Source organism: Chionomys nivalis, chromosome 1 (genome assembly GCF_950005125.1).
Source record: "Chionomys nivalis chromosome 1, mChiNiv1.1, whole genome shotgun sequence".
Lineage (NCBI taxonomy): Eukaryota > Metazoa > Chordata > Mammalia > Rodentia > Cricetidae > Chionomys > Chionomys nivalis.
The window spans coordinates 110,670,577-110,697,220 of record NC_080086.1 but is presented as its reverse complement, the minus strand read 5'-3'; the positions used below and the strand labels follow the sequence as shown (position 1 = coordinate 110,697,220).

Here is a 26,644-nt window from a genome sequence, read left to right as displayed (position 1 = left end):
TCTGCTTGTCTCTGCCTCCCAAGAGCTGGGATTAAAGGTATGTGTTACTACCGCCTGGCAGGAATTAAGACATTAACATTAAGAGCTATTAATAACCAGACATAATGGTGCATGTCTTTAATCCTAGCAATTAGGAGGCAGAGGCAGGTAGATCAAGGTCATTCTGGTTAACATAGTGATTAGCAGAACAGTCAAAGGTACACAGTGAGACACTGTCTCAAGAAGAGAGATATTTCCAGACAAAGACTCGCAGAGCAGCTGAGCTCCTGGAAGAGGTTCAGTCCAGCATGCTATGGGGTCTGATCGAATGCAACATAATTCAAACGCAAATATCAGCAGAAAACTAATATTTATTGTAATCAAGCTGCTGCTGATCCATCAGGGATGCAGAACTGTGACCCTGAAGCAGAATGTTACAGAGCTTTGAAAGCACAAAACACACAAACATCTGTGCCAAGTTACAGTTACATTTTCCACCAATCAGTATTCAGGGAACAGGAGCTTTCCTAGAAATATTTCTTCTTATTGGTTGTCTTACTCCTGTGGCTGGGCAGTTTGCCCAGCATTCATGCCTCAACTTGCCAACCAGGATGTCAGTAGCCCAGGAAGGTCTTGGAAAGTTGAACTTCAATTGACCTTTATTCAAAATGGAAGTTCTATTCAAACTGGCTTCAGTTTGGTTCCTTCTTACAAGCAGAGTAGCCTGGAAAAAGCAGAGACCAGCCAACCTGCTTGGTAAAGGGTTAGACCAGTTGAACTATCAGTAAAGAGCAGTGCCCAAGCCGGGCGGTGGTGGCGCACGCCTTTAATCCCAGCACTCGGGAGGCAGAGGCAGGCGGATCTCTGTGAGTTCGAGGCCAGCCTGGTCTACAAAGGGAGTTCCAGGACAGGCTCCAAAGCTACAGAGAAACCCTGTCTTGAAAAACCAAAAAAAAAAAAAAAAAAAAAAAAAAAAAAAAAAAAGCAGTGCCCAACCTGCTGAACTGCCCACAGGCTTGCAAGGCTCTCTAGTTGACCGGCATTCCTGAGCTGTTGCCCATGCTACAGTTGGCTTTGGTAATGCAGCTGTCTTTAATTCATTTCTGACCCTGTAAGTAACTCCTCACTTATATTTCTGTAATCGCCCCAATGAAACTCACTGGTTCACCAAGCTGGACTTTGGTAGTAGCCATACTTTAGTCTATTGTTGCTTTCCTGTCTGGCTTGAAAAGATGATTGGTCACACCTCCAAAAGAATGTCATCACAAAACAACTACATATAAAGTCACAGATTAATTCAAATTCAGTAATATTCAGTGACTTCAATACCCAACTCACCAGTCAACTAGTGAACTAGATAAGAAATAAACAGAGAAAATCTGTAATTAATGACACAATGAGGTCAGCTGCGGTCTGGTATGCCTTTAATTCCAGCACTCAGAAGCCAGATGCAGGTAGATCTCCATAAATTACAGGTCACCCTGGTCTACAGAGCAAGTTTGAGGCCAGCTGGAGCTACATAATTGAGACTGAGTACAAAAGGACAATAAACATCAAGCAAACAGAATGAATGACACCATAAAACAGACTGACCAGCTAAACACACAAAGGATATTCCACTCAAACACAGGAGAATACACACACTTCTACACATCTAATGGAAAGTCTCTGTAGAGAATACAAAGCAAGTTTCCACAAATACAGGAAACCTAAAACGATGTCTCGTATTCTATCTCATCACAATGCAATAGGACTGAAAGCCAATAGCAACAGAAATTACAGAAAATCTACACGCTCATAGAAATTAAATAACACAGTATTGAATGATGAATGTGTCAGTGAAGACATAAAGGAGATCAAGTATTTCCTTATATTAAATGGAAATGAAGCCATGATGTGAGAAAACAGATAAAATACAATGAAGACAGTACTAACAGTTTCATGCATAACTCATTTTCCTATCTTAAAAAAGTCACACAAGAGAGGTTGGATGATGGTGGCGCACACCTTTAATCTCAGCACTGGGGAGGCAAAGGTCAGCCTGGTCTAGAGTTGATTTTCAGGGCAGCCAGGTGTACACAGAGAAACCATGTCTTGGAAAAAACCAAACCGATCCCCTCCCCCCAAAAAGACAGTAACAACAACAACAAAATCACACAAGAAGGAGTCCCTCCTTCCCCTCTTAGATCTTCACTCTGGACATCTCAGAGCATGGCCTACTGAAAACATCCTAATTGATGCTGCTGTTTTCTGTACTGATCAGGAAAACCTCCGTTTCACTAGTTTTGGCATGCACACACACACACGAGCACACTAAACAAAATATATGTTTTTCATAACATCAGATCTCAGATGAACCACCAAAAGAAGAACCTTAGCTATCTGGAAAACAAGAACCCAAACTCCAATTCACTAAATGTAAGAAATAATAACTATCAAGGCTGAAATTAATGAAACCAAAAGTGAGAATTTAAAAAAAAAAAAAATCCCACCGAGATGGAAAGATGACTCAGGAGAGCATGTGCTGCGTTTGCAGAGGATCTCAGCTGGGTTCTCAGGATCAACAAAGTGGATCAGAACCACCTATAATTCCATTTCCAGGGGGATCTAATACTTTCTTCTAACCTCTGTGCGCCTGGCAAACATGATCCACATTCTTTCTTGATGGGAAAACACTCATTCATGGTAACTAAAGCAAACTAAATGTAAAAAATAAATTAAAAAGTAGAATCAACAAAATTACAGGTTGGTCTTTGAAAAGATAAACATGGTTGACAGCCCATAGCCAAATTAAACAAGAGAGAAAAAAAGCCCAATTAATAGAATTAGAGATGAAAAAGGAGACATCACAATACACAGCCCAAAATTTACGATAACATATTTGAACATTTATACCCCAAGTCTGGGTATGGTGGCATCCACCTTTAATCCTAGCACTTGGGAGGCAGAGGTAGGCTGACCTTGGTTAGTCAGAGGCCAGCCTCATCTACATAGCAAGTTCCAGGCCAGCAAAAGCTACATAGGAAAACGCTGTCTCAAAGAAAGTTTTCAATAACCTTATTAGAATGCATTCAGTGTTAGACACAAGAGGGTTATGCTAAGCAATCAGTGGCATGGCTGCTGCTCAGGAAACTCAGAAGGGTTTAGGATCTTCATGCCTCAATCTGAGGGAGAAAAACGATCTACTTTTAAAATTATGCAGCAGGGCTCACTTGGTTGTGAGCAGAGACTCCCTCCTTCGGTTTCCTCCCCAGCACCACATTAAACCAAGTGTGGTGATTCATTCCTCGCAACCCTAAAACTTGGGAGGTGAACCGAGGATCACAACTTCAAGGTCATCGACAGTTAATATGGAGTTCCAGGACAGAAAAACCGAAAAATAAAAAAATAAAATACAAATAATCTCACAAAAGGCCCCTTCTGCTTGGAGAAGCAGTCTCGAGCAAAACCAATGCAACACCAAAGCGATTACAGAAAACGATAAAAACAGGTCGGAAACGAGTGTGCCAGGGCAGACAGGCAGCAACGTTCACCACCCGCGTCCCTTTCCTGCACAGTCCCAACTCCGCGTCTCCAGCCCTGCAGGCTGCATCGTCTGCGGAGGCGGAGGTTCGTCGCGGATTCCCCACGACAGGCTGGGGACTGGAATGAAGCAGTTTCACAGCAGCCGCAGGGCAGGAGGGGCCTCTCGACTGCCGGCTGCGGGCTCCGCCTGTGCCAGACTCCACCCCTGAGTCTGCAGCACAGCGCCAGGGTCCGGTCGGCGGCGCAAGGCTGCACCAACGACTCCAGGAGCCACCGCGCACTCACCATGTCCTGCACGGGACGCGTGCTGAGGTCCTCTCGGAGGGGCCTGCCGTCAGAATAGGTGACACCGACGGAAACCAGCTGTCACACACCTCACAAATGCTACATGGGATTCAAAAATGGAGCCAGGGGCGGAAACCGCGGAACATTCTTGTTCCTCATTCGACATTTCCAGCAAGGAAGTAACAGCGTCCCTGATTGGCGAAAGGTGCTGGACCCGCCTTCTCATTCATGAGTAGCAGGGCCAACATCCTTTCCCATCACGGGGGAGGTGGGGGGGGGGACAAAATAAAATCAGCATCCGATCATAATTCAGGCTTTCCCCTTGGAATAAGCCTGAGGGATAATTGCACTTAAGGGGAACACCGTTTGAGATTTTAGCGCACAGACCTGCTTCCCCGTGTACTCAGTGGGACCCTAGTTTTATTGCACATAAAATAGTGCACAGATTGGCTCTGAACAGCCAAGATTCAGTGCCCTTAAAGAAAACCCAGGACCATAACAGGAAGGGTCCCGGGTTAGTGAAAGCAGAGTACGAAGAACGAGGGCCCAATGTGCCAACTAAAGAATTTGTCACGAATGCCCTTCTTGACTGAGTGCGGGAAAACAAAATTACCCGGAAGCAATGGTCAACGAAGGATAGCGGGTGAGGCGCGGGAACAGATCTTTTTTTTTTTTTTTTTTTTTTTTGGTTTTTCGAGACAGGGTTTCTCTGTGGTTTTGGAGCCTGTCCTGGAACTAGCTCTTGTAGACCAGGCTGCTCTCGAACTCACAGAGATCCACCTGCCTCTGCCTCCCAAGTGCTGGGAGGGAACAGATCTCGAACAGGAGACAGAGACCTTACTTTGCCCAGGTCAAGAAGATAACCCACAGTATCAAGTGTTAACGTATTCTCTGTCTTCAGGACCTCACACTGTGCTGTAAAGGAAGCCTCACACAGGAACGTTTCCTAGTAATGAGGGACAGATGCCAAATATGTTAACCCAGGGAGCATCCTATAAGTTCCTTCTACCGTTTATAGAATTAAGTACCTATACCAAAACATTTGAGATATCTCAAATTAATAACTTAATAATGGACCTGAGGCCTAAGAAAAACAAGCACAAGTAACACCTGAAAGTGACATATTGGAAGGCATGATCAGAATCAAGGCTGAAATTAATGACATAGGAGCCACAACAATACCAAAAACGACACAAAGAATCAATAAAATGATGATTTCGGTCTTTGAAATCATCAACAAGGTTGACAAATTCAACTATTTAGTTGTTTTCTGTTGTTCTTGTTTTTGCTTTTTGTGTTTTTTCAATACAGCGTTTCTCTGTGTAGCACTGGGTGTTAGAACAAGTTGGCCTCAAACAAACAGTGATCTGCCTCTGCCTCCCAAGTGCTGGGATTATTGGCATGAGCCTTGGCTGACCAGCTGAACTGCTTAGGTTTTTTTTTCTTTTGTTTTCTTGATACAACCCAGAGTCGTCTGGGAAGGAGAAATTGAGAAAATTCCTTCAAAGATTTGTTTGTATGTACATATATGGGTGATATTTGTGATTAATGGTGAATGTGGGAGTTCCCAGTCCATTGTGCGGAGTGCCATCTGTGTGTAGGTTATCATGGTGGTGGAGTGAAAGTAAATGAACATTAGTATGACAACAGGACAGTGAGAAGCATTCATTATTACCTTTGCTTCAGGTTTGGCTTCCAGGTTCTGCTTTGAGTTCCTTTATGCTGTTTTACTTTCCTTTGTGATGGACGATATAAGCTGTAAACTAAAATAAAGCCTTTTCTCCCAAAGCAAAAATAAATATGAAATGGCAAAGTTGAAACTCAAATCTTACTTCAGAGATGAAGCTCATCAACATAATGCAAGATATAAAAGAAAGAATCTCACCCATTGAAGACACAATAGAAGAAATGGATATGTAGGTCAAAGAAAATGTTAAATCTAAACTCTCTTGGCACTGAACATCCATGGAACCATACAGAAAACCAGAATAATAATAAAAAAAACTCAAAGGCAAAGGCACAAGAATAATTTTAATACACTCAAAGAAGAAAAATTACTACTCTAAAGAACAGATGCATTTTATCTGAATATTGTGGATTAAAACTAGATATTGTCAAAAACAGAAACAAGAGAAAGCAGTTTGAGTATACCTTATCTTTTACTCATTTTGAGTGAGATTTTGTTCTTGTTTCAGGCATGTTGCCAAGTTACTAGTATGAGCTCTCTAAGATATTCATGTAGTCACTTTCTGTTATGGATGTACCTCATTTTCGGTTGTCTATGGTATGTCCCCATAGCAGTTTTTGTTACAGTGGTGGCCCAAGGAAAGTGTCAGACACCATGAATTTGAGGCAACAGGCACTTGGGAGACAGGACTCAATTTCCAGGGCAGCAAACTCTCTTGACTACAGAGTTGTCTCTCTGAACCCTAGACAAAATTTTGCTATGAATTATTTTCTTATTCTTGGCTATTCTGACTTGTGAAAGATGAACTGATAAATAGATCTGAGCAATTAACTGTGGCCTCATCCCTAATCCTTGAGTTTTCTTTTCCAGTCCTATACCAATTCCTGTGCACAAACCCATTTGCAGCTGTCTCCTGCCTCAAAGTCCTGTTTTTCCTTTTATGGCACAAGTTTAGAACGTACAGAGCAAAATGAAGGCAGTGTCTTTGTGGAAAAGGCAGGTAGGGAGGACTGACTAGTCCTAAATAGCTTTGAATTGCCAGAAGACCAGCTTCCTTAAGTGTATTGGCAATAAGGGTTCTATAAGAACTTCCTTAAAGTGTTTTATTAGATAATGCAGAGAAGACAGAGTGAGAACAATTCATCACTGAGACCTTATTAATAAAAGGGATAAACAGTCCAAAGGGAGCATAGTCATAGGCTGCTACCCATGTTGCTTCTTTAGGGTTTGTAGTACGGAGGGAAGAATGTTAAGTTCAAGTGTCTGTGGCTGTGTGTTCAGAGGGCAACAGATTTTTGGTGGGACAACTAGAAACATCAGAAGCATAGAATGGTGACTGTAACTTGGGCTTCTGTGCTCCTGAGTAGGAGCACTGAAAAACTAGCTACTTTGGGGATATGCAGAGACCCCAACTGAAGGTTCCCCTGGTGTTCAGAGAATAATAGAGTCTGGAACAGCAATGGCACATGAAGTGTACACCCCTCAGGCAGCCTTGTTCCCTGCTCTTCTGTCTAAGAAAACTCCTTTCTTAAAATTTTCAACACTCTTGGGTGAGTCCTTGCCATAAAACTGCACCTATACAGATTTTAAAGATCTGGCAGTTTGAGGATGCTGACTGAGTCCATACTGTGATATAAAGGGAGTTCTCCACTATGGGCAACCTACTAGTAGATATCCTCCTGGAAAACGTGACTCTCAATGCCCCCATAGCCATCAGTGTAAATATCTATCTAGCTAAGCTGACCTTCTCTTCCTTTGAATTTTGAAACAGTGTTTCTCTGTGTGGTCATAGCTTTGTACTCTGGAATGGTTTCAAAGTCAGTGACCTTCCAGTTTCTGCCTCCAGTACCACTACTTTCTGGCATCTAGCAGCATAGTTTTGTACCCTGATCTTCAAGCAAGCTTTCTTTATTAAAACAGAAATAAAAAATAACTATGACTATGAACACCTGATTTTTGACATGGAGGCAAAAATTGTACAGTGGATAAAAAACGCATGTTCAATCAACAAATGGTACTGGCATAACTAGATATCAGCATGTAGAAGGATGCACGTAGATCCATATCAATCCCCATGAACAAAACCAACATCCAAATGGATCAAACACCTCAGCATGAATTCAGTTATAGTGAACAGCATAGAAGAGAGAGTCACAAGTAGCCTTGAACACATGAAAACAGGAGATTCCCTTCCTAAATATTACAGTAGTAGCACAGACATTCAGAACAGCAATTAATAAATGAGACCTCCTGAAACTGAGACGCTTCTGTAAGGCAAAGGACATGGTGAATAAGACAAAAGGACAGTGAAGAGATTGAGAAAATGTCTTCACCAACCCTGTATCTGCTAAAGGGTTGATCTCCAAAATATGTAAAGAACTCAAGACACTAGACATCAAAATACCAAATAATCCCATTAAATATAGGATGCAGATCTAATCAGAAAATTCTCAACTGAAGAATTCCGAATGGCCAAAAGACACTTATAGAAATATTCAACATACTGAGCCATCAGGGAAATGCAAATCAAAATAACTTTTATATATACCATCTTCCACCTGTCAGAATGGCTAAGATCATAAACACCGATAACAGTTCATGCTAGAGAGGATGTAAAGTAAGAGGATCACTCCTCCACTGCTGATGGGAGTGCAAACTTGTACAGCACTTTGGAAATCAGTATGGTTGTTTTTCAGAAAATTGGGAATCAATATACACCAAGAACCCACAATATAACCTTTGTGCATATATCCAAAGGATGCATATTCATACCACAAAGATGTTTGCTCAACTATGTTCATAGACCCAGAAAGATACCATGCTATGTGGATATTAAACATAAAGGCAATTGATAATCAGATTACAATTTACAACCCCAATGAAATTAGATTAAAAAAACATAAGAGGGATATACAAGGAGGGTCCCAGGGGAAAAATACTTAAGATCTACTTATTGGACATGGAAGGAGGAAAGGGAAGGAATGGGGGATGGTGATATGAGGACTTGAGATGGCTGAGTTGGAGGAGCGATGGAGAGAGGGAGCAATGAAAGAGTTATCTTGAAAGAGCAAGCCATTATGAGGTGAGGGAGAAACCAGGTGTTAAGGAAATTGCCAGGAATTCACAAAAATGACCCCAGCTAAGACTCCTAGAAATAGTGGAGAGGGTACCTGAACTGACCTTCTCCTATAATCCAATTGGTGACTACCATAATTGTCATCATTGAACCTGCATCCACTAACTGTGCAGAAGGACAGACCCAGTGTGGCGCACTGGGCTATGCTTTTGGAGATTAGTCAAAGAGGAGGAGGGATCATCTGAGCAAGGGGCAAAAAGATCATCACTGAGAAAACCACAAAGACAGGTGACCCAACTAGTCGTAGCTCATGGACTCAAGATTGACAGTTAGGGATACTACATGGGACCAAACTAAGTCTTCTGAATGTGTGTGACAGTTGTGTCTTGTTCTGTTTGGGGAACCCAATGGCAGTGGGACCAGGACTTACCCTCGGTACATGAGTGGCCCTTTTGTAGCCCATTCCCTATGGTGGAACAACTTGATCAGATTTATATAGGGAGAGGGTCCTGGTTCTGTCTCAAACTGGTATACCAGACATTGTTTTCTCCCAAAGGGAGGCTTACAAACTCTGAGGAGTGGATGGGGAATGGGATGGGCAGAGGTCGATGGCGGAAAAGGGGAGGAAGTGGTCAGTGGAAATGGTATGTAAACTGAAAAAAAATATATTAAAAAAAATGGAGGAGGAACAGATACAACATTTATCCATCGATTAAATCACTCTAAATTTAGAAAGGCTCTGAATCTATATCCCACTCTCCTTAAACTGTAAGCAGAAAAAAGAATGAACAGGGGCGTTACAAAGGTTCCTTCTTATACCAAACCTCTCATTTTGGTTTTTCTCAATTAAACTGGTATTGAACATTTTAAATGCTCCGACGATATTGTTGACTATTCTGTGATGTAGTATATGTCTATGAATTACTATGGTTTTTTTTTCTTTTTTTTTTTTTTTGCTTTTTGTTCCTGTAATAAGTGTCATGAATAAAAGCAACTGAGTGTAAGGAAGTATTCACTTAACTTATTGATTCAGGTCACAAACCATCATTGATGGAAACCACGGCAGGAAATATGGATTAACTGATGATTAGTTAATATTCTTATATAAACCAGATCCAACTCTGTAGTGATGGATTTGACCATTCTGGACTAGGTCCTCCAAGATCAATTAAAAGTATCCTTCACAGACATGGTCACAGGCCCATCTGTGCAATATAATTCCTAAATTAAAGCTTCTTCTTCCAAGGTGATATGACTTTGAATCAAGTTGACAATAAAAATGTATCAGTACATTATCAGAGCTAACAGATTGTGTTTTCTGAAGTCTAGAGGAAACACTGAATGCCTTTGACCTGCAATCAAAGAGACTGATGTGCCACCATGAGCTTTGGGGACCATTCTTAATCAAACCACAAAAGTTAAAAATTGACAAGGGATATTGACTGCTTCTCTCACTGAGCAATTGTCTATGAAAGTTAGAATAAATGAAGGTGGGTTTAGTTTTATCTCGAGCTCAAATGTTTCACCTAGGATTCAAAATGTGCAATGGCTTCAATTAATATAACTCACTCTCAGTCTCACAGAGATGACCAAAAGAAAAAAAAATTACCCTAAAATTCTAAGGGAATTAAATAACTATCATGGACAACTCAAATGAAGATTTATTCTGCATGATATTGGTGGTTTGTTTATGAATGTGAGGTTCTTTGGTTTAGGAAATGTCAAGCCAAGTGGCATAACTTCATTTTGTGTGTGTGTGTGTATGTATTTATAAATTTGTAAGTGTGTACATATTATATATCACGATTATAATGTAGACAGTTTTTGTTTCCAATAAGCCCACTCCTAAATAACCACACTTATAAATTTTAAATTCTTGGCTTATAGCTCACGCTGCTTAGTAGCTAGCTCTTACAACCCATATCTGCCGCACCAGTGAAGCTAGCACTAAGTCTGAGTGAAGGACGTCGGAATCAATGGAAAACACACTTTGGATGTTGCAGAATCAGGACCCTTCATTGTACACGACCAAGGGGCTTTTCTACCTAACCCAGACAGGTAGGCCAACAGGATGGAGATCTCATTGCCAGATCCCTCAGCTTAGGGCCAAGAAAATGTGTACTCAGGAAACATGGTTGGTAAACAAGTCTGCGAGCAAGAAACTTGCAAGTTTCTCAGAAACTCAGAACAAGGGCAAGAAACGTCATCTACAGGGGAGGTGAGTAGGAAGGCCAGGACTCCATTAGGCTCCAAAACATTTCTATTAATTTATATATTGCCATTTGGCGCACGGCTTTACCTCTCCTTCCACATGTCTTGCTCTTTCTCTATCCCCTGGTGACTCTCTGACTCCCTTTCTTCCCAGCGTCCTTAGTTTGCTTGTTATGCCTATATTTACTACCTGGATCCTGGCCAATCTGGTTTCTAGTAAACCAATCTGAGTGAAAATCATCACAGTGTACAGCATCTCTCATTTTTTTGTCTCATCAAAAAGGAAGGTTTTAACTTTAGCATAGCAAGATTATATACAACAAAAAGTTATTAGGAAAGAATTACATTGACAATATCCAGTCCATTTGCCTTTGACAAAATTAGAGAAAGTATTTAATTATCTATCTTTGGGAGTCTAAAGTTTTATATTTAATTTACCTTTATCATAAGAAAAATTAATTCTAATTATTAATCTTTAACTCGATTCAGATCCCAAAGGGTGAAATTTGCCTAACAACAGGGACATTAGGCGACCTGGACAAGCATTCAAAGTTCTCCTGTAATGCTGGGGCATCCATCTTTGTCTTATAGGCTAGTATATATGACAGAAATTTTTGAGAAGCAGGGCATTTTGAATGACTGTAATATTGCGGCAAAGTTTTGTAGGTGCTTTTATTTGTATCCTACTGATCCAGTCTGGACAGTATATTGCCAGAAATTGAGGTAAGGGCAGTTTTTTCCCCAAAGCTTTTTGTCATAAAGTAAACTCCACACTCCTCTCTCTCATCCTTTTTCTCTTTCTATCTCTGTGTTCATTAGGAAGTGTACATATGATTCTTAGAAGACAGTTTCTGGAATTGATACATTATTTCCACCACATACGACCCAGGGAGACAATGCAGATAATCACATTTACTGGGAAGAATCATGACTAGCTGATACATCTCATGTTCCTAGCACATGCTTCTTCCATTACTCACAATAGAAGCGATTTTACCAAAACAGCACTACAGAGTTATTACTGGTATTTTTTCTACACACTACTTCTTTTCACAGTGAGATCACTATGCACTTCAGCAGGGATGTAAAACACAGAAATTACAGAAAACACTAACAAAAAAACCCTTTTACGTTTTATTCATTTTAAACGCTTTGAGTATTTTCCCACATTTATTCTAAACATACAGATTCTCAAAAGGGAAAAAGTAATTGAGTATAGTAGGAACTGTGATTAATAAAAAAAATTTTCCACATGGTTATACATGTAAAGTCTATCTTCAGAGTGACTTCTTTAGAACGTCATGGCAACAGGAACTGCTGAAGACTTTGAACAATACTTAAATGGATATATGCTTTAGAATTCTTTCCAGTGTAGATCTGTGTATGAGGGTTACAGAAACTGGTTGTACTGAAGACTTTCCCACATTACAGACACTGGGTGAGATCTTTATGCTTTTTAAAATCACAAGAAGAAATAGTTTATATAGCATGTGTAAATACAAAAGGTTTCTATCCAGTGTGAAGGTTTTTACTCTTGAACCAAGTGAATCTAGTAAAGACTTTCTGAGAATGGTTACACGCATTAGGCTACTGACTAGTGTGAAGAGTTTCAGATCTGTTATGATCACAAGAGCAGCTGAAGGCTTTCCCACAATTCTTACGTGCATAAGGCTTTACTATCAAGTGAACTCTTTTATGCCTGTTAAGGTCAATAGAATGAACAATTTCCACATCTTTTATATACCAAGAGTTCCTCTCCAGTATGATTGTTCTTCGTACAAATCAGAACAAACTGAAGTGTTGAAAGATTTCCTGTAATGTTTACATGCAAAAGCCTACTCTCCAATTTGAACACTTTCCTGGATGTTCAGCTGACTGGAGTGGGAAAATGCTTTTAAACAATGAGTACATGCATAGCACTTCTCTTCAGTATGATCTGTTTCATGAACCTTACATGACTAGAAATTGGTGAAGGGTTTTGCACAATACTTACATGAAGTATTGTGTGACTTCATTCATGTATGTTATGACTACTGAGGCTCACTGAAGGCTTTTCCAAGATGTTTACTTGCTCAAAACTTTTCCCCTATGTGAATCTCTTCATGAATGTTCAGGTGATTAGAGCAGGTAAACACTTTTTCACACTGCTTAAATGTATATGAATTCCCTTTAATGTGAACTCTTTTCATGAGTCTTATAAGAACTGAAACTGGTATAGGCTTTTTCACAATGCCTACATGAAAAAGGTTTCTCTGCAGTGTGCGTACTTTCATGTTTGTTACGACTACTGGGATTGTTGAAGGCTTTTCCACAATGCTTACATGCATAAGGTTTCTCTCCAGTGTGAATATTTTCATGAATGTTTCGATAAGAAGAACTGGTGAAGCTTTTTCCACAGTGCTTACAGGCATAAGGTTTCTCTGCAGTGTGGTTCCTCTCATGTCTGTTACAATTACTGGGGTGGTTGAAGGCTTTTCCACAATGCTTACATGCATAAGGCGTTTTTCCCGTGTGAATTATTTCATGACTTTTCAGAATCTTGGGACAGGAAAAGGCTTTTCCGCAATGATTGCATGCATAATTCCTCTCTGCTGTGTGCATTCTTTCATGATAACGACAAGCACTGGAAGTGGCAAATGCTTTTCCACAATGCTTACATGTATAAGGTTTCTCTCCAGTGTGAATTCTTTCATGAATGTTTCGATAAGAAGAACTGGTGAAGCTTTTTCCACAATGCTTGCATGTATAATTTCTCTCTGCCGTGTGCATCCTTTCATGAAAATTACAAGAACTGGAAGTCAAGAAGGCTTTTCCACAATGCTTACATGCATAAGGTTTCTCTCCAGTGTGAATTCTTTCATGAATGTTTAGATAAGAAGAACTGGTGAAGCTTTTTCCACAATGCTTGCATGTATAATTTCTCTCTGCCGTGTGCATCCTTTCATGAAAATTACAAGAACTGGAAGTCAAGAAGGCTTTTCCACAATGCTTACATGCATAAGGTTTCTCTCCAGTGTGAATTCTTTCATGAAGTTTTCGATAAGAAGAACTGGTGAAGTTTTTTCCACAGTGCTTGCAGGCATAAGGCTTTCGTCCCACGTAACAGCTTTCGTGACTGTTATGATGATTGAACTGGATGAAGGCTTTTCCATAATGTATAGAAGTATATGGCTTGTCTTCTTTGTGAGTGACTTTTTCTTTCTCAAAACATGTTTTATATTTAAGTGTTTTACCACATTGCCTACAAATGTACCTTTCCTCTTCAATATGACTTTTTTCTTGGTTGGTAAGCTCACTGGAATCAATGAAGAATTCTTCACAGAGACTACATACATGTTGTTCCACTTCTTTATGGTTTTGTTCATCATTCTGTCTATGTGTGTATCTCATGAAGATATCCTCATTGAGTTTATCTCCAGTATAAGTTCTCTCCTGAGGCTGATCTAAACACAGACTCCTACAGGCTTCTTTACATTGTTTTTTCCTGGGTTTCTCTTCAGGAGAAGTTTCAAGTACCTGAAAAAATTCAGAATAACTGATTACTTTCCAATGTTTTTGATGTTTAAAAGCTTTTGCCACAGCTCCCTTATACAGTGTTGGTTTCCCTCTCCCTTTTTCTCTGAGATACCCATGTAAGGATAAATCACCAATGATATTTGTTACAAGCCAGGGAGTCTTATGAGCTCTTACTCTGGAAGGCAAGTCTTTATTGATCATACACTCTGGACTAGCTTGCTGGTTTTTATCACACTCATTATGACATTCATTTCCATGGTCTTTCTCAATCCTCTGAATTCTGCAAAAAATGAGAAAAGCAATACTTTAGACAAGAGAAATATTGAAGGCTAGGGTGTCTGGAACACAACTATAGAATCTCAGAGGGAATAGAATAATGGTATCAATGTCAAGACAAGATGTATTTCATGGTGAGACCCTGCTATGTGTAAAGAAGCCGAGGACTAATGTTGCTTCTGTAAGAATTAAAAGGAGCTGTATCACAGGCTTGGATTAAGAACAATTCTCGGTCTTTCAGCAAACCAGACTTAATGACATGGATTCATGTGAAGAGGTCACAAAATCTGATAAAGAGTTTTATATGAAGAATTTCGTGCATTTTCCGCCTTCCACAAAAGTTTTTGTATAAAAACACAACTCGGATACAAAGATATATAAAATAATCGTACAAAACGAGTGAACAGGAAGGAAAAATGATCATGGAAAATAGGGTCTGTCAATTGATAAATGACTCGATCAGATTGGTCTGAAAACAAGTCTGTGAAGCCATTTTCACATTCCTAGTTATGGGGGGCTTACTAAGTTGTGTAGTGTGCCAATGGGCAGGATTTCAGGCTCTGTGTAGGCTCTGTGTATGAAATGTATCTGCTACATTTTTGACACAAACTAGAACTTCCATTTGGGAATGAAATAGACAGCAAAAAATGACTTTAACAGATTGACATTTAGACATGTCTCTGTCTACTTTGTCTTGATCACTGTATGAGGTGGGGTGGCCCAGTTCACTATGGGTTGTATCCCTTAGAGGGCAGGTAGCTGATTAAGGGATGAAGATCACTCCAGTAAACAGGATTTCCCCATCAATTCTGATTCAGTGCCTGTTTCTAGATTCCTGTCATACTTGAGTTCCTGCCCTGGCTTCTCTTTATGATGGTATTCTGACAAGGAAGTTTGAAACTGTCCTCTACCCAAGAATTCTTTTTTTTTTTTTTTTTTTTTTTTGGTCACAGCAAAAGTAAGCAAACAAAGCACAGTATTAATTCTCAAAGCCTCATAGGTATGAACAGAAAGTAAAACCTTTCACACATGACGGGATGTTTTGTGTAATAATCCAGTGAGAACCTTTTTTCAGCCTAATTATCACATGACAGATTTGCGATAATAATAGATTACACACATGAAATACTCAAATATTAAATATTACAATTCAATGCTCCATTAGAGGAATTTGTGTAAGATCATTTTTCACTTAGTTATATTTGGAGCACTTCACATGTTCTCAGTTGTCCCCTGAGTCCCAAATGTATAATATGATTTATTTTCTAGTGAATATAAATTACCCCATATTCCTGCTGAGACTTTTATAGTCCTCTTCAATATTTTCTTCTAGTGCTTCTTCTACAACAAAATCCAGAGAATACATTATGACACATTCATATTCAACAAAAAATTATTGCAACCAAAAAATATTGCAGCCTAGTTCTTATAATATGCACACTAAATAACCACATTTTTAATTTAAGAATACCAACATAACATGCATAAGTAGGACATGTTGTATGCAGTGAGCTGCTTGTTCGTCCAGACCGCCCAGAACCAAAATTATCATACAGAAACTATATTAATTAAATCACTGCTTAGCCCATTAGCTTTAGATTCTGATTGGCTAATTCTTACATTTTAATTTATCCCATTTCTACTTATATGTATATCACCATGAAGTTATGGCCTACCAGCAAAGTTTTAGCACATGTATGTCCAGCAGCAGATCTATGGAGTCCCCCTGACTCTGCCCTCCTTTCTCACAGTATGCAGTCCAGTCTTCACTGCCTACCTAAGTTCTGCCCTGTCAATAGGCCAAGGAAGGTTCTTTACTTAGTAATGGTAATCACAGCACACAGAGGGGACGCCCACATCAAGGACACAGTTGTTCACTGACTGAATAAGCAATGGGAGCATATAGTACTTTTTACCTATGGAGATCAGGTTCAAAAATGTTTCCTTCATCACATCTCTGTAGAGCTTCTTCTGACTAGAATCCAACACAGCCCACTCTTCTGAGGTGAAGTTCACTGCCACATCCTCAAATTTTACTGGCTCCTATGAGTACATATATTAATTAGCATGGTTACTTTTCACTGACATGATACATAATCATCTTGCATGTATGTTTCTGAAGAAACCTCTGAATTATTATACAAATAGGATTTACTGAAGAATATCATGGGATACTATCTTGATTACTTGATGACCCACTGTCTCATTTACTATTTATTAGTGTGTCACTCACCAGCAGCTTCACACTTCTGAATTTTATGAACTGGACTCTTGAATTGTGATATGAAATAAACTGCTTCTGCCTTAAGTCACTTTTCTCATAATAATCTGTGACAGCCAGAGGAAAAGCCTGATATAAGGAATAGCAAGGTGGAAATCCAAGCAGAGATAGAGGGGGAAAGAAGGCGGAATCAGGGAGCTGCCATAAAGCTGCTGAAGGAGAAAGACTCAAAACTTCTCTGGTAAGCCACAGCCTTATAGTGATACATAAATTAGTAAAAAATGGTTAATTTAAGATGTAGAGTTAGCTGTTAAGAACGCTAAGCTAATAGGCCAAAGAGTACGAAATTAATTTTAACCCCCAGAGTGTTTATTTTGTAAGCAGCTGTGGGAGCTAGTTATTGGGACCTGTTGGGTGGAGAGAAACTGGTCCAGGGCAACCAGAGGAATGGAGATTATTTGTAGCTACATAAGGTGCCCAGTATTTGGCAACATAGATCTTCATAAAGACTAAGAAAGCTTTGTTTTAAAAAAAAAGGGCTTTTAGACCCACAAAAACAGGAGTCAAATTGGAGCTTCTTAGTAGCCACATTTTTTTCAGAGAGCCTCTGTTTGCTGGTGGCTAAAGAGACACCGCTCTTTTAGGGCAGTGTGCTGCTGATCACGCTGCTGTCAGGAATGGCTCTGGCTCTTTCAGGAGGTCTTGGTGTGGAGCACTTATGGCGTTTCTGGGCAGCATGCAGCAATTTTTTTTTTTTTTGCTGGAGCTGGGGTGGTAAACATAGTTTGCAGAGCTAGAGAAAAATATACATCCCCACTATATTGAAAGGGTGAGAGAGGCAGAGTCAACATCCAGGATCTCAGCAAGCATACTACCTACCATGTAATAAAAACAAAACAAAACAAAACAAAACAAAACAAAACAAAACAAAATACTGCTTGTCAGAAAAGAATTTCAGATACACAATAGGACAGATTCAGATGCAAAAGACCTCTAAAGGAGACACAGTGTGTTTCAAAATGTGCACAGGCTTCGGTGAAAGACGAAAAAAGGAGTAAAAACAGGTATAAAAAGAAGCAGTTATAAAAATAACTAAATAGCCATAGGTATCGCTTGACTTCCTGATAAACCAGTATACTTTTCTCTCCAGAGCTGTAATGTGTGCAGGTATAATCTGATTTTCAAACAGTCAGGGTACCTTTTTCTCCAGAGATGTAATACTTGCAGCTAACACATAACTCTCTCCTAGTAACTTATGGATATCCTTCTGGGAACAATGATCTTTAGGGGACTGTATCTCTATCTTATTAACAAATTGCAATAAGGATCATCCAGATAGAAACTAAAGAGTGAAATAAATGAACAGTTGTTATGATTCAAAAAGATGTGGCAGATATCTATAAAATATTACACAAACACAGAATTTACCTATCTTCTCCAAAACTAACTATGCAACTGACTATGGAACCTTCTCCAAAACTGACTATGTATTTGGCCAAAAACAAGTCTCAACAAATACAAAAAAATGAAATAACCCCTGTATCTTAAGGAACCACCAAGGATTAAATGGATTTCAACAACAACAGAAATTTCTACAAACATATGGAAATTGAGCAGCTCTATACTGAGTTATCAATTGGGCAAGGAAGAAAAAAACAAAAAAGAAAGAATAACTAGAATTCAATGACCATAAATGGTCAACATACCTTTTATGTTGTTGGGACACAACAATGGGACACAATGAAAGCAGTACTAAGAGAAAAGTTCATAATACTAAGTTCCTTATTCAGAAGTTGGAGAGATCTCATACTCAAGACTTAACACATACCAGATTAAACATCAGAAAGCTCTAGAACAAAAGAACACATATACTCACAAAACGAGTAGATAGCTGGAAATGACCAAACTAAGGACTGAAATCAATAAAATATAAACAAAAAGAACAATACAAAGAACCAATGAAACCAAAAGTTGATTCATCAAAGAAATCAACAAAACCGATAAATCCTTATCCAAATTAAATAAGGCAGGGAGCAAATATTAAATCAAAATTAGAAACAAAAAGAGGTACATAACAACAGTCACTGAAGAAATCCTTAGGTCACACTTCAACGTACTTCATACAATTGGACAAAGAAATGAACGTTTCTTTTTTTATTTTTCCTTTCAAAAATTTACACTTCCTCCCCTAGACAAGTTTCTTGATAGATACCACTTACGAAACTTAAAATATGATCAGATAAAATAATCTAAATAGACCAATAACTCCTAAAGAAATAGAAGTAGTTATTAAAAGTCTCCCAACCGAGAAAATTTCAGGAACAGATGGTTTAAGGTAAAATTCTATCAGCATTTCAAAGAAGAGTCAATACCAATACTCTGAGTGGATAGAAATTACATTTTCTGCAAAAAATTAACTGAGTTTAAAAGAAAGATATGAAATATTAGTGTTTTTCTCAGATACTACAACACTGTAAATTAGTTGTTTACAGAGCTGACATTCCTAACCCCTTCTGTTTAAAACCGCCTACAGCAAAACAAGAAGCAGCAACTAAAATGCAATTTCATGAGACTAAGGCATCTTATTTTTTTTCAAATGTTTCCTTTTTAAATATTTATTTATTATATTCTTTCTGCGTGTATGCCTGCAGACCAGAAGAGGGCACCAGACCTCATTACAGATGGTTGTGAGCCACCATGTGGTTGCTGGGAATTGAACTCAGGGCCTTTGGAAGAGCAGGCAATGCTCTTAACCGCTGAGCCATCTCTCCAGCCCCCTAAGGCATCTTATTAACTTTATCGAAGGTCTAGTCCTACTCTGGCAGGTGACAATGGCTGGAAGTAAAGAACTTCCTTTGGGTGATCTTCCTATACTTAGCTTATTATGGCTGGCTCCCAAACTACCCACGCAGAAAATGGGAATTGAGAACAACAACAACAACAAAACAAAAAAACAAAAACAAAAAAAAAAAAAACAAAAAAAAAACTGGCAACTGACTAGTTTTCTTTTTTTTTTTCTTTTTTCTTTTTTCTTTTTTGGTTTTTCGAGACAGGGTTTCTCTGTGGTTTGGGAGCCTGTCCTGGAACTAGCTCTTGTAGACCAGGCTGGTCTCGAACTCCCAGAGATCCTCCTGCCTCTGCCTCCCAAGTGCTGGGATTAAAGGCGTGCGCCACCACCGCCCGGCTAACTGACTAGTTTTCTAGAGACCAAATGAATGTAGTATGAGAACACACTACAGCAGACACACGCACTCATGGTCATTGCTGCTCTGGAGCCAATAGTTAAGAAAGAATCAGCCTGGATGTCCATCAGCTGACGTCTGGACCATGGATGTGTGGTACATGTCCTCATTTGAATCCCACTCAGGAATGAAGAAAACTGAAAGGAAGTTTGCAGGCGAATGGACATTACCAGAAATGTAATTATACAGAGCCAGTTTATGTAAGGCTACAATGTGAGACATTGTAAGACAGAATGCAAGAGGCAGAGGAGAGTGATCTCTGAGCTCAGGGCTTGTCTGGTCAACACAATAAGTTCCGGGCTACACAAAGAAATGCTGTCACCAAAAGGAAATAAGAAAATAAAAAAAAATGAAGAAAAGAAATAGGAATAACTTAACTATAAATTAAAAATAAAATGAAAATTAAACTAATTATGCACACAAGACTAATAAATATATTATAATTATTTCCTTACTCAAGTCAATGCTCAAATAATAAACATTTTTTAATCAGGTAGAAAGCACACTTGTTCTCTTAGATGAACAATCTAAAGTTTCCCAAGTAGACAGAAATTACATTATCTACCAAAGCCACCTATCTAGAGGCTAAAGGAAAGCGAAGAAATGCAACATTCTAAGTTACTTGTTACAGGATTGACACTCCCAATCCCTTCTATCTAAATCAGACTACATCCAAACAAGCAGCAGCAACAAAAATATCATGCCATTTCCATGAAACTCTAAAGTCCCGCCGACCTTTCCACATTCTGCAGCTTTACAAAATTCTAATCTGGGACTCACAAACCAACAAAAAGAAATGCTGCACACAAATAAAATGTGAAGCAAAGTTAAATTTCTCTGTCTTCGGACTGGTGATTAAAAAAACTAAAGTCAGCCGGGCGGTGGTGGCGCACGCCTTTAATCCCAGCACTCGGGAGGCAGAGGCAGGAGGATCTCTGGGAGTTCGAGGCCAGCCTGGTCTACAAGAGCTAGTTCCAGGACAGGCTCCAAAGCTACAGAGAAACCCTGTCTCGAAAAACCAAAAACAAACAAACAAACAAACAAACAAACAAACAAACAAACAAAAAACTAAAGTCAGAAGAACAAGGGGAAAAAAATCTCCTACAATATCATCAGAAAAAAAGAAATATGCAAAATCTATGCCGGATATGGTGATATGGAGTTAGACACAGCTATATAGTAAACTTCATTCACACGGGGAAGTATGGGGATCAATTCTGAGGCAGACTTGATGAGGGAGGGAAGTGAAGGAGAAAGGAAAGAACTCCAGTGTAATAACTCGAAAACCTAAAAAACCCCAAACACAGGCGCAAGAGGAGAACGAAACTATGAAAAACGCACGACCATACACAGTACAGCCTCGACTCAGCATCACCAATCCCAGTGCTCCAAAATCTGTTTAAATGTAAGTCCCGCATGGATGCACCCAAGATGGCTGACAATTGAGGGGAAGCAGCTTCACCAGGACAGAAAAGCGGGAGACTAGGGCCTCAAGGCTGCCTGTGGGTTGCACAATTCAAGAGCGCTGGCATGGGCATTGCTGGGACAGAATACCGCCTTCCACTGGACTGCAAAACACCAGGGAGAAATCTGGCTGATGGAGCCACAAAGAAGCTACTGCCCTAAACTCGCCAGGCAGGACTGCAGGAGCCCAAAGCGCACTCACCATTTCGTACTTCTGATGGGTCTCAGTTTCCTTCCCAGAGGGCCGCCCAAAATGAATCCTCACAAGGATTCCCTCTGCTAGACCACACTTTGAAAAGGTCTTCTGAGAAGCACACTATGACTATCCAAGCTACTCATTGGACAGTTCATTCCATTTAGTGAAGCTGTCCCTGATTGGCGAGCTCTATTCACTCCGCCCCTTCAGCCTAAAGTAACTAAAACGTTTAGGAAATAGCAGTTTCAAACATTTGACGCCAGCACGCTTGGGGAAGGCAGAGTTCTATGAATTTAAAGCCATTGCCCAATACAGTGAGACCATGACTCAAAGCCAAACGAACTTTCCAGACATGGTGGCAGGCATTTTTACATCCAGAAATCCTGAAGCCTAAGCAAGAAATTCACTAAAGTAGAGACTCACCTAGTCCAGAGTGCTAGCGCTAGGGCAGCGAATGCTAACCAAAGAGAGTTACTCTCAAAAACAAAAACAAAACCAACCAATGAACAAAAACAATCAAGCAAAATAAGAAAACAACAACAGAGATTTAAAAAAAAAAAGCAATAAACACCTTAAAATACTTGGTTGTGGGATAAACCTATTTTATTTTGGAATTTCTTGGCATGGCGAGAACCTAGGATCTAGGGTTCACTCACTCACTTCTTCAAATACCTGTCCTTCCTCACCTGCATTTTCCTTCAAGTTAGAACCCGAAATTTGTTCTATAGACTCGAGTCTCTTGCCGTTAAGAAAAAACTGGACTTCAGCGTAAGAGAAGGGCCCACAGAGATTAGGTGCAGAAACCACATTTAGGATTGATAGGAAATCTCAAAATTTAGGGATGAAGCAACCTATCTTTCAATGCATCCATATCCTACTAATACAATTAAAAGACATCAACAAGGAAATGCAATTGCTCAGTGATAGATAAAGTAGACATGCATGCCATGAGTACCCCACTAAGGATTCAGAGTTATGAAAAGCATCTACTGAATTTGAGAAATTTTTTTTGTTGATTTTTTTGTTTTTGTTTTGTCCAAGCTCATGAATAAAAGCCTTCACTCAATACAGTAAATACTCCCAATTATCAGGGTCAGTATGAGTAGTAAGAAAGAATCCACAATGGTCATTCTCAAAATAATGATGCAACAACACTGAATGCTTTATCCTTGGAACTTCATCATACCTATTGCTTACAGGATCACATAATGATTCCTTCCACACCATGAAATTTACTAGAGTAATAATGTCAGTCAAACTCACACTAACTTTTATTTATTTCACGATAACAGGGTTTGTTCTCATATAAACACCAGTGTGTCCCATGTGTGCCTGTCACCATGGGAACCCAGAAGATGATTTTGTATCCCTTAGAGCTGGACCCAGAGATGCTATAAACCACCCAAGGTCCTCTGGAATAGACGTCTGTGGTATCATCTGCTGAGTCATATATCCACCTTCTATTCACATTAATATTTAAATAGAAACAAACAAATAACATTCAACAATACTTTCTTTACATGGCTACCCTGGGGTGTTGAGATAATTTAGCCATTAAAAGCTAGGCTCACAACTAAATTGCATCTCTGAACATGACAATCATAGATGTTCTTCACATGACAGCAACCAATTTATTTCAAAGATGTGCTGACCTCTCAATGGAAGCCAGGAGATGTGCTACGTTGAGGAAGGGGTTTTGCTCTTGTTTCCACAGAAGAAAAATTGTGGATACCATCAAAATTAATAAAGGTTCGATTTGAAGAGGAGAAACCTCTTGGAAAGGAGAAATGACAACTCATCCACAATAATGATTTTCATACAGGTGGTAAGAAAAACATATAGAATGGGGGCAAGGTTCTGTTCTTATCTCCACAGGAAAACACTCATCTTTGAAAAATTCAAGGGACCCTGGATGTTTGGATACTGACAGATGGAAAAATACCTGCCCAATAGGGACTATCAAGAAAACTGAATAGGTTGTGTAAGTAAAATATATTAAACCATATTTCTAAATTTATAGAGCTGGTTTTGATGTTGGACTCTGGCTCAGTCCCTCTCCAATTCCAATCCTGTTGGTAAGAGAAAAACACCAGAGTTTCTGGAGTTTCTGTCTCATGTCAAGAGCCATGATATGGGACAGAAAGAATATGAGTTTAGAAAACATCTTTGCTTTTCTTCATATCTATCATACTTTTCATTAAATATATCTATCATGCCTTTCATTGAATATATATATGTCTATATGATTAATGTTTAAGTTTTTCACAATGAACAATGAGTTTTTCCTGAAGTGACATTTGAAGTTGCCAGGAAGAAGATGGGGCCCCACAACAACAACTCCACCTGGTTGATATGACGTCATGATACTGATAGCGCTACTACAAGACCTGTTTTGGGTACCAGCTGCACAAGACAGTTCCAACTTGGTTAGCTGAAACAGTGCACATCTTATACAACATTCTGGCCAGACCTGCACAAAATACTCAGAGACTATTTCAATTTTAAAAGACACTGATTTTGAAATTTAACCATCATTTTACTTTCACAGGATCCCCCAGAAAGAACGTTGCCCCCCATGACAGCTGGAAGTAACTCTAGAGGACGATGTTCCCTCTCCCAGTAAAGTTTGCCCTTGGGTTTAGGGACATCATTTATGGGTTGATTATAATTGGTATACTGTTGAGGGTTGGGGGAGGAATTTTATAAGCTCAGGGATCATTTGAAAAAAAAAAAAGAAGGATAATGAGATGATGGGATAATAGATTGATACTTGTTGGTACTTGTGAGTTATTGTTTTGAGACAAACATATTGGTATCGATTCTTATATATTGATACAAAGTGAAATTATATTGACTATTGTATGCATGCATGTTTCTACCTGTTTAAAACATTTTTTATGTATTGACCAATATTGTATTGATATATATATTGTATATATTTACCATATTGCAGTGTACATTTCTACCTCTGATTAAGATTCTTATATATTGTTTGTGTATTGATATATATTTACCATACTGCAATGTATATTTGTACATTGTTTATATTTGGAGATCATTGTCCTCATTTGTTTCACAGTCGTTTATTGTCTTAGTCTTTAAGTTAGGTAGGTATTGAGAATTATATAGATCAATAGTATTCTAAGTTTGTCATTTTAATTAGACTAATCAGGTTCTTTAGATACACAGAGATTATACTCAGTATAGATAGATAATCTTCAACCTCTTCAAAGAGCTGTAGAAAATGGCCTTTAATCTAACTCAGAGTTTTGTGGTAGTGAGACACAATTGCTCCTGGCAATACCGCTCTATTCCCGAGAAAATGTTGAGCACCAAAGACACTCCACCTGGAGTCTTTCTTCTTGGCTGAACTGGCCTTTGGGTAAAGAAATGCCCATACCTCAACCACTGACAGAAATACAGAGTATCTGTGAATGGAAAAAACAGGACTGTCACATCCTGCCAAGACAGGGTAAGATAGTTTTGACAAGTTTCTTGCCTTTGAAAATGGTATGTCAGTTATGTTAGGCCTTAGCCAAAGTTGGTTGCTTCAACACTGCAAATGTGACCTTGGGTGATTGCCCAGGTAGCTAGTTGTCTCTGTGATTTCTTGCATGTTTTGAAAGTTGCTTGATTGCACTTCCTAATTACTCAGGTAACATTATTTCCCTTCTCAGATCTTCAATGGGGTTGAAGACTATATAAATGTAGTTACTTTCCACTCATGACTTGGCCAAGCTATTTATTATAGAAGACCTAAGCTAGTTAGAATAAGATATTTGTACTTATTGTATATAATTTCATAGTAAATTTAGAACTCTCTTACTTAAACAAAAGGGGGAGGTGTTGTAGGAGGTCCTTCCGCTCCTCCAGCCAATAGCCGCTGAGATACCAGCCCATTGGGGCGTGGTCTCTTCCTTTAAAAAAGCAGCCACTTCCCTCCTCGCTCTGTCTTACTTCCTGCTCCACTTCCGGCGACTAGACTCCCTTCCTGATTGCGCAGAGGGCTGTTGTCTGGGACGGTGATCTGTAAGTTTTTTCCCCTTTAAATAAATAACCATTATATTAATCATAATTCCAAACTAGCGTGGGATTGTTTGTGACTTATGCCTTCACCTTCAACTGATATATAAAACACACAAAGAACTCAAGAAATTGGTCATCAAAAGAACATATAGCCCAATAAAAAATGAATTACAAGTCGGGCGGTGGTGGTGCACACCTTTAATCCCAGCACTTGGGAGGCAGAGGCAGGTGGATCTCTGAGAGTTCAAGACCAACCTGGTCTAGAAGAGCTAGTGCCAGGACAGGCTCCAAAGCTACAGAGAAACCCTGTCTTGAAAAACAAAACAAACAGTCCTTTATTGTATAAGATTGTTTTGGCTATCCTGGGTTTTTTGTTTTTCCATATAAAGTTGATTATTGTCTTCTCCAGATCTGTGAAGAATTTTGATGGGATTTTGATGGGGATTGCATTGAATCTATAGATTGCTTTTGGTAGAATTGCCATTTTTACTATGTTGATCCTCCCAATCCAAGAGCAAGGGAGATCCTTCCATTTTCTGGTGTCTTCTTCAATTTCTTTCTTCAAAGACTTAAAGTTCTTGTCAAATAGATCTTTCACTTCCTTGGTCAGAGTTACCCCAAGATATTTTATGTTATTTGTGGCTATCATGAAAGGTGATGCTTCTCTGATTTCCCTCTCTGCTTCCTTATCCTTAGTGTATAGGAAGGCAACTGATTTTTTGGAGTTGATCTTGTATCCTGCCACATTACTAAAGGTATTTATCAGCTGTAGGAGTTCTTTGGTAGAATTTTTGGGGTCCCTTATGTATACTATCATGTCATCAGCAAATAACGAAAGCTTAACTTCTTCCTTTCCAATACAAATCCCCTTGATCCTCTTATGTTGTCTTATTGCTATTGCTAGAACTTCCAGCACTATATTGAAGAGATATGGAGAGAG

General features: G+C 39.2%; 3 protein-coding genes across 5 annotated transcripts in view; all 3 read right to left on the bottom strand.

Annotated features, from left to right (window-relative positions):
- Positions 1–3,892, bottom strand: part of LOC130869500 (zinc finger protein 14-like) — a 62,277-nt gene extending 58,385 nt beyond the window's left edge. For all 3 annotated transcript variants that reach the window (XR_009056675.1, XM_057761715.1, XM_057761727.1), the window contains exon 1: positions 3,790–3,892. Coding sequence is in view for 2 of the 3 variants with exons in the window: in XM_057761715.1 (XP_057617698.1) it covers positions 3,790–3,792 (3 nt within the window). In the remaining variant the exon portion in view is untranslated. The remainder of the gene's footprint in view (positions 1–3,789) is intronic.
- A 9,040-nt stretch (positions 3,893–12,932) lies between these two features.
- Positions 12,933–15,921, bottom strand: LOC130881596 (zinc finger protein 709-like). The gene is made up of 3 exons (XM_057781278.1): positions 15,839–15,921; positions 14,454–14,559; positions 12,933–14,279 (listed from the first exon to the last, which is right to left on the bottom strand). Exons 1-3 carry the CDS (start codon positions 15,919–15,921, stop codon positions 12,933–12,935), a joined length of 1,536 nt encoding a protein of 511 aa, XP_057637261.1.
- Positions 15,922–16,373: 452 nt separating this feature from the next.
- Positions 16,374–26,644, bottom strand: part of LOC130881510 (zinc finger protein 491-like) — a 38,996-nt gene continuing 28,725 nt past the window's right edge. Inside the window, 1 exon segment of the mRNA XM_057781156.1 lies at positions 16,374–16,598. Coding sequence (XP_057637139.1) covers positions 16,374–16,598 — 225 coding nt within the window.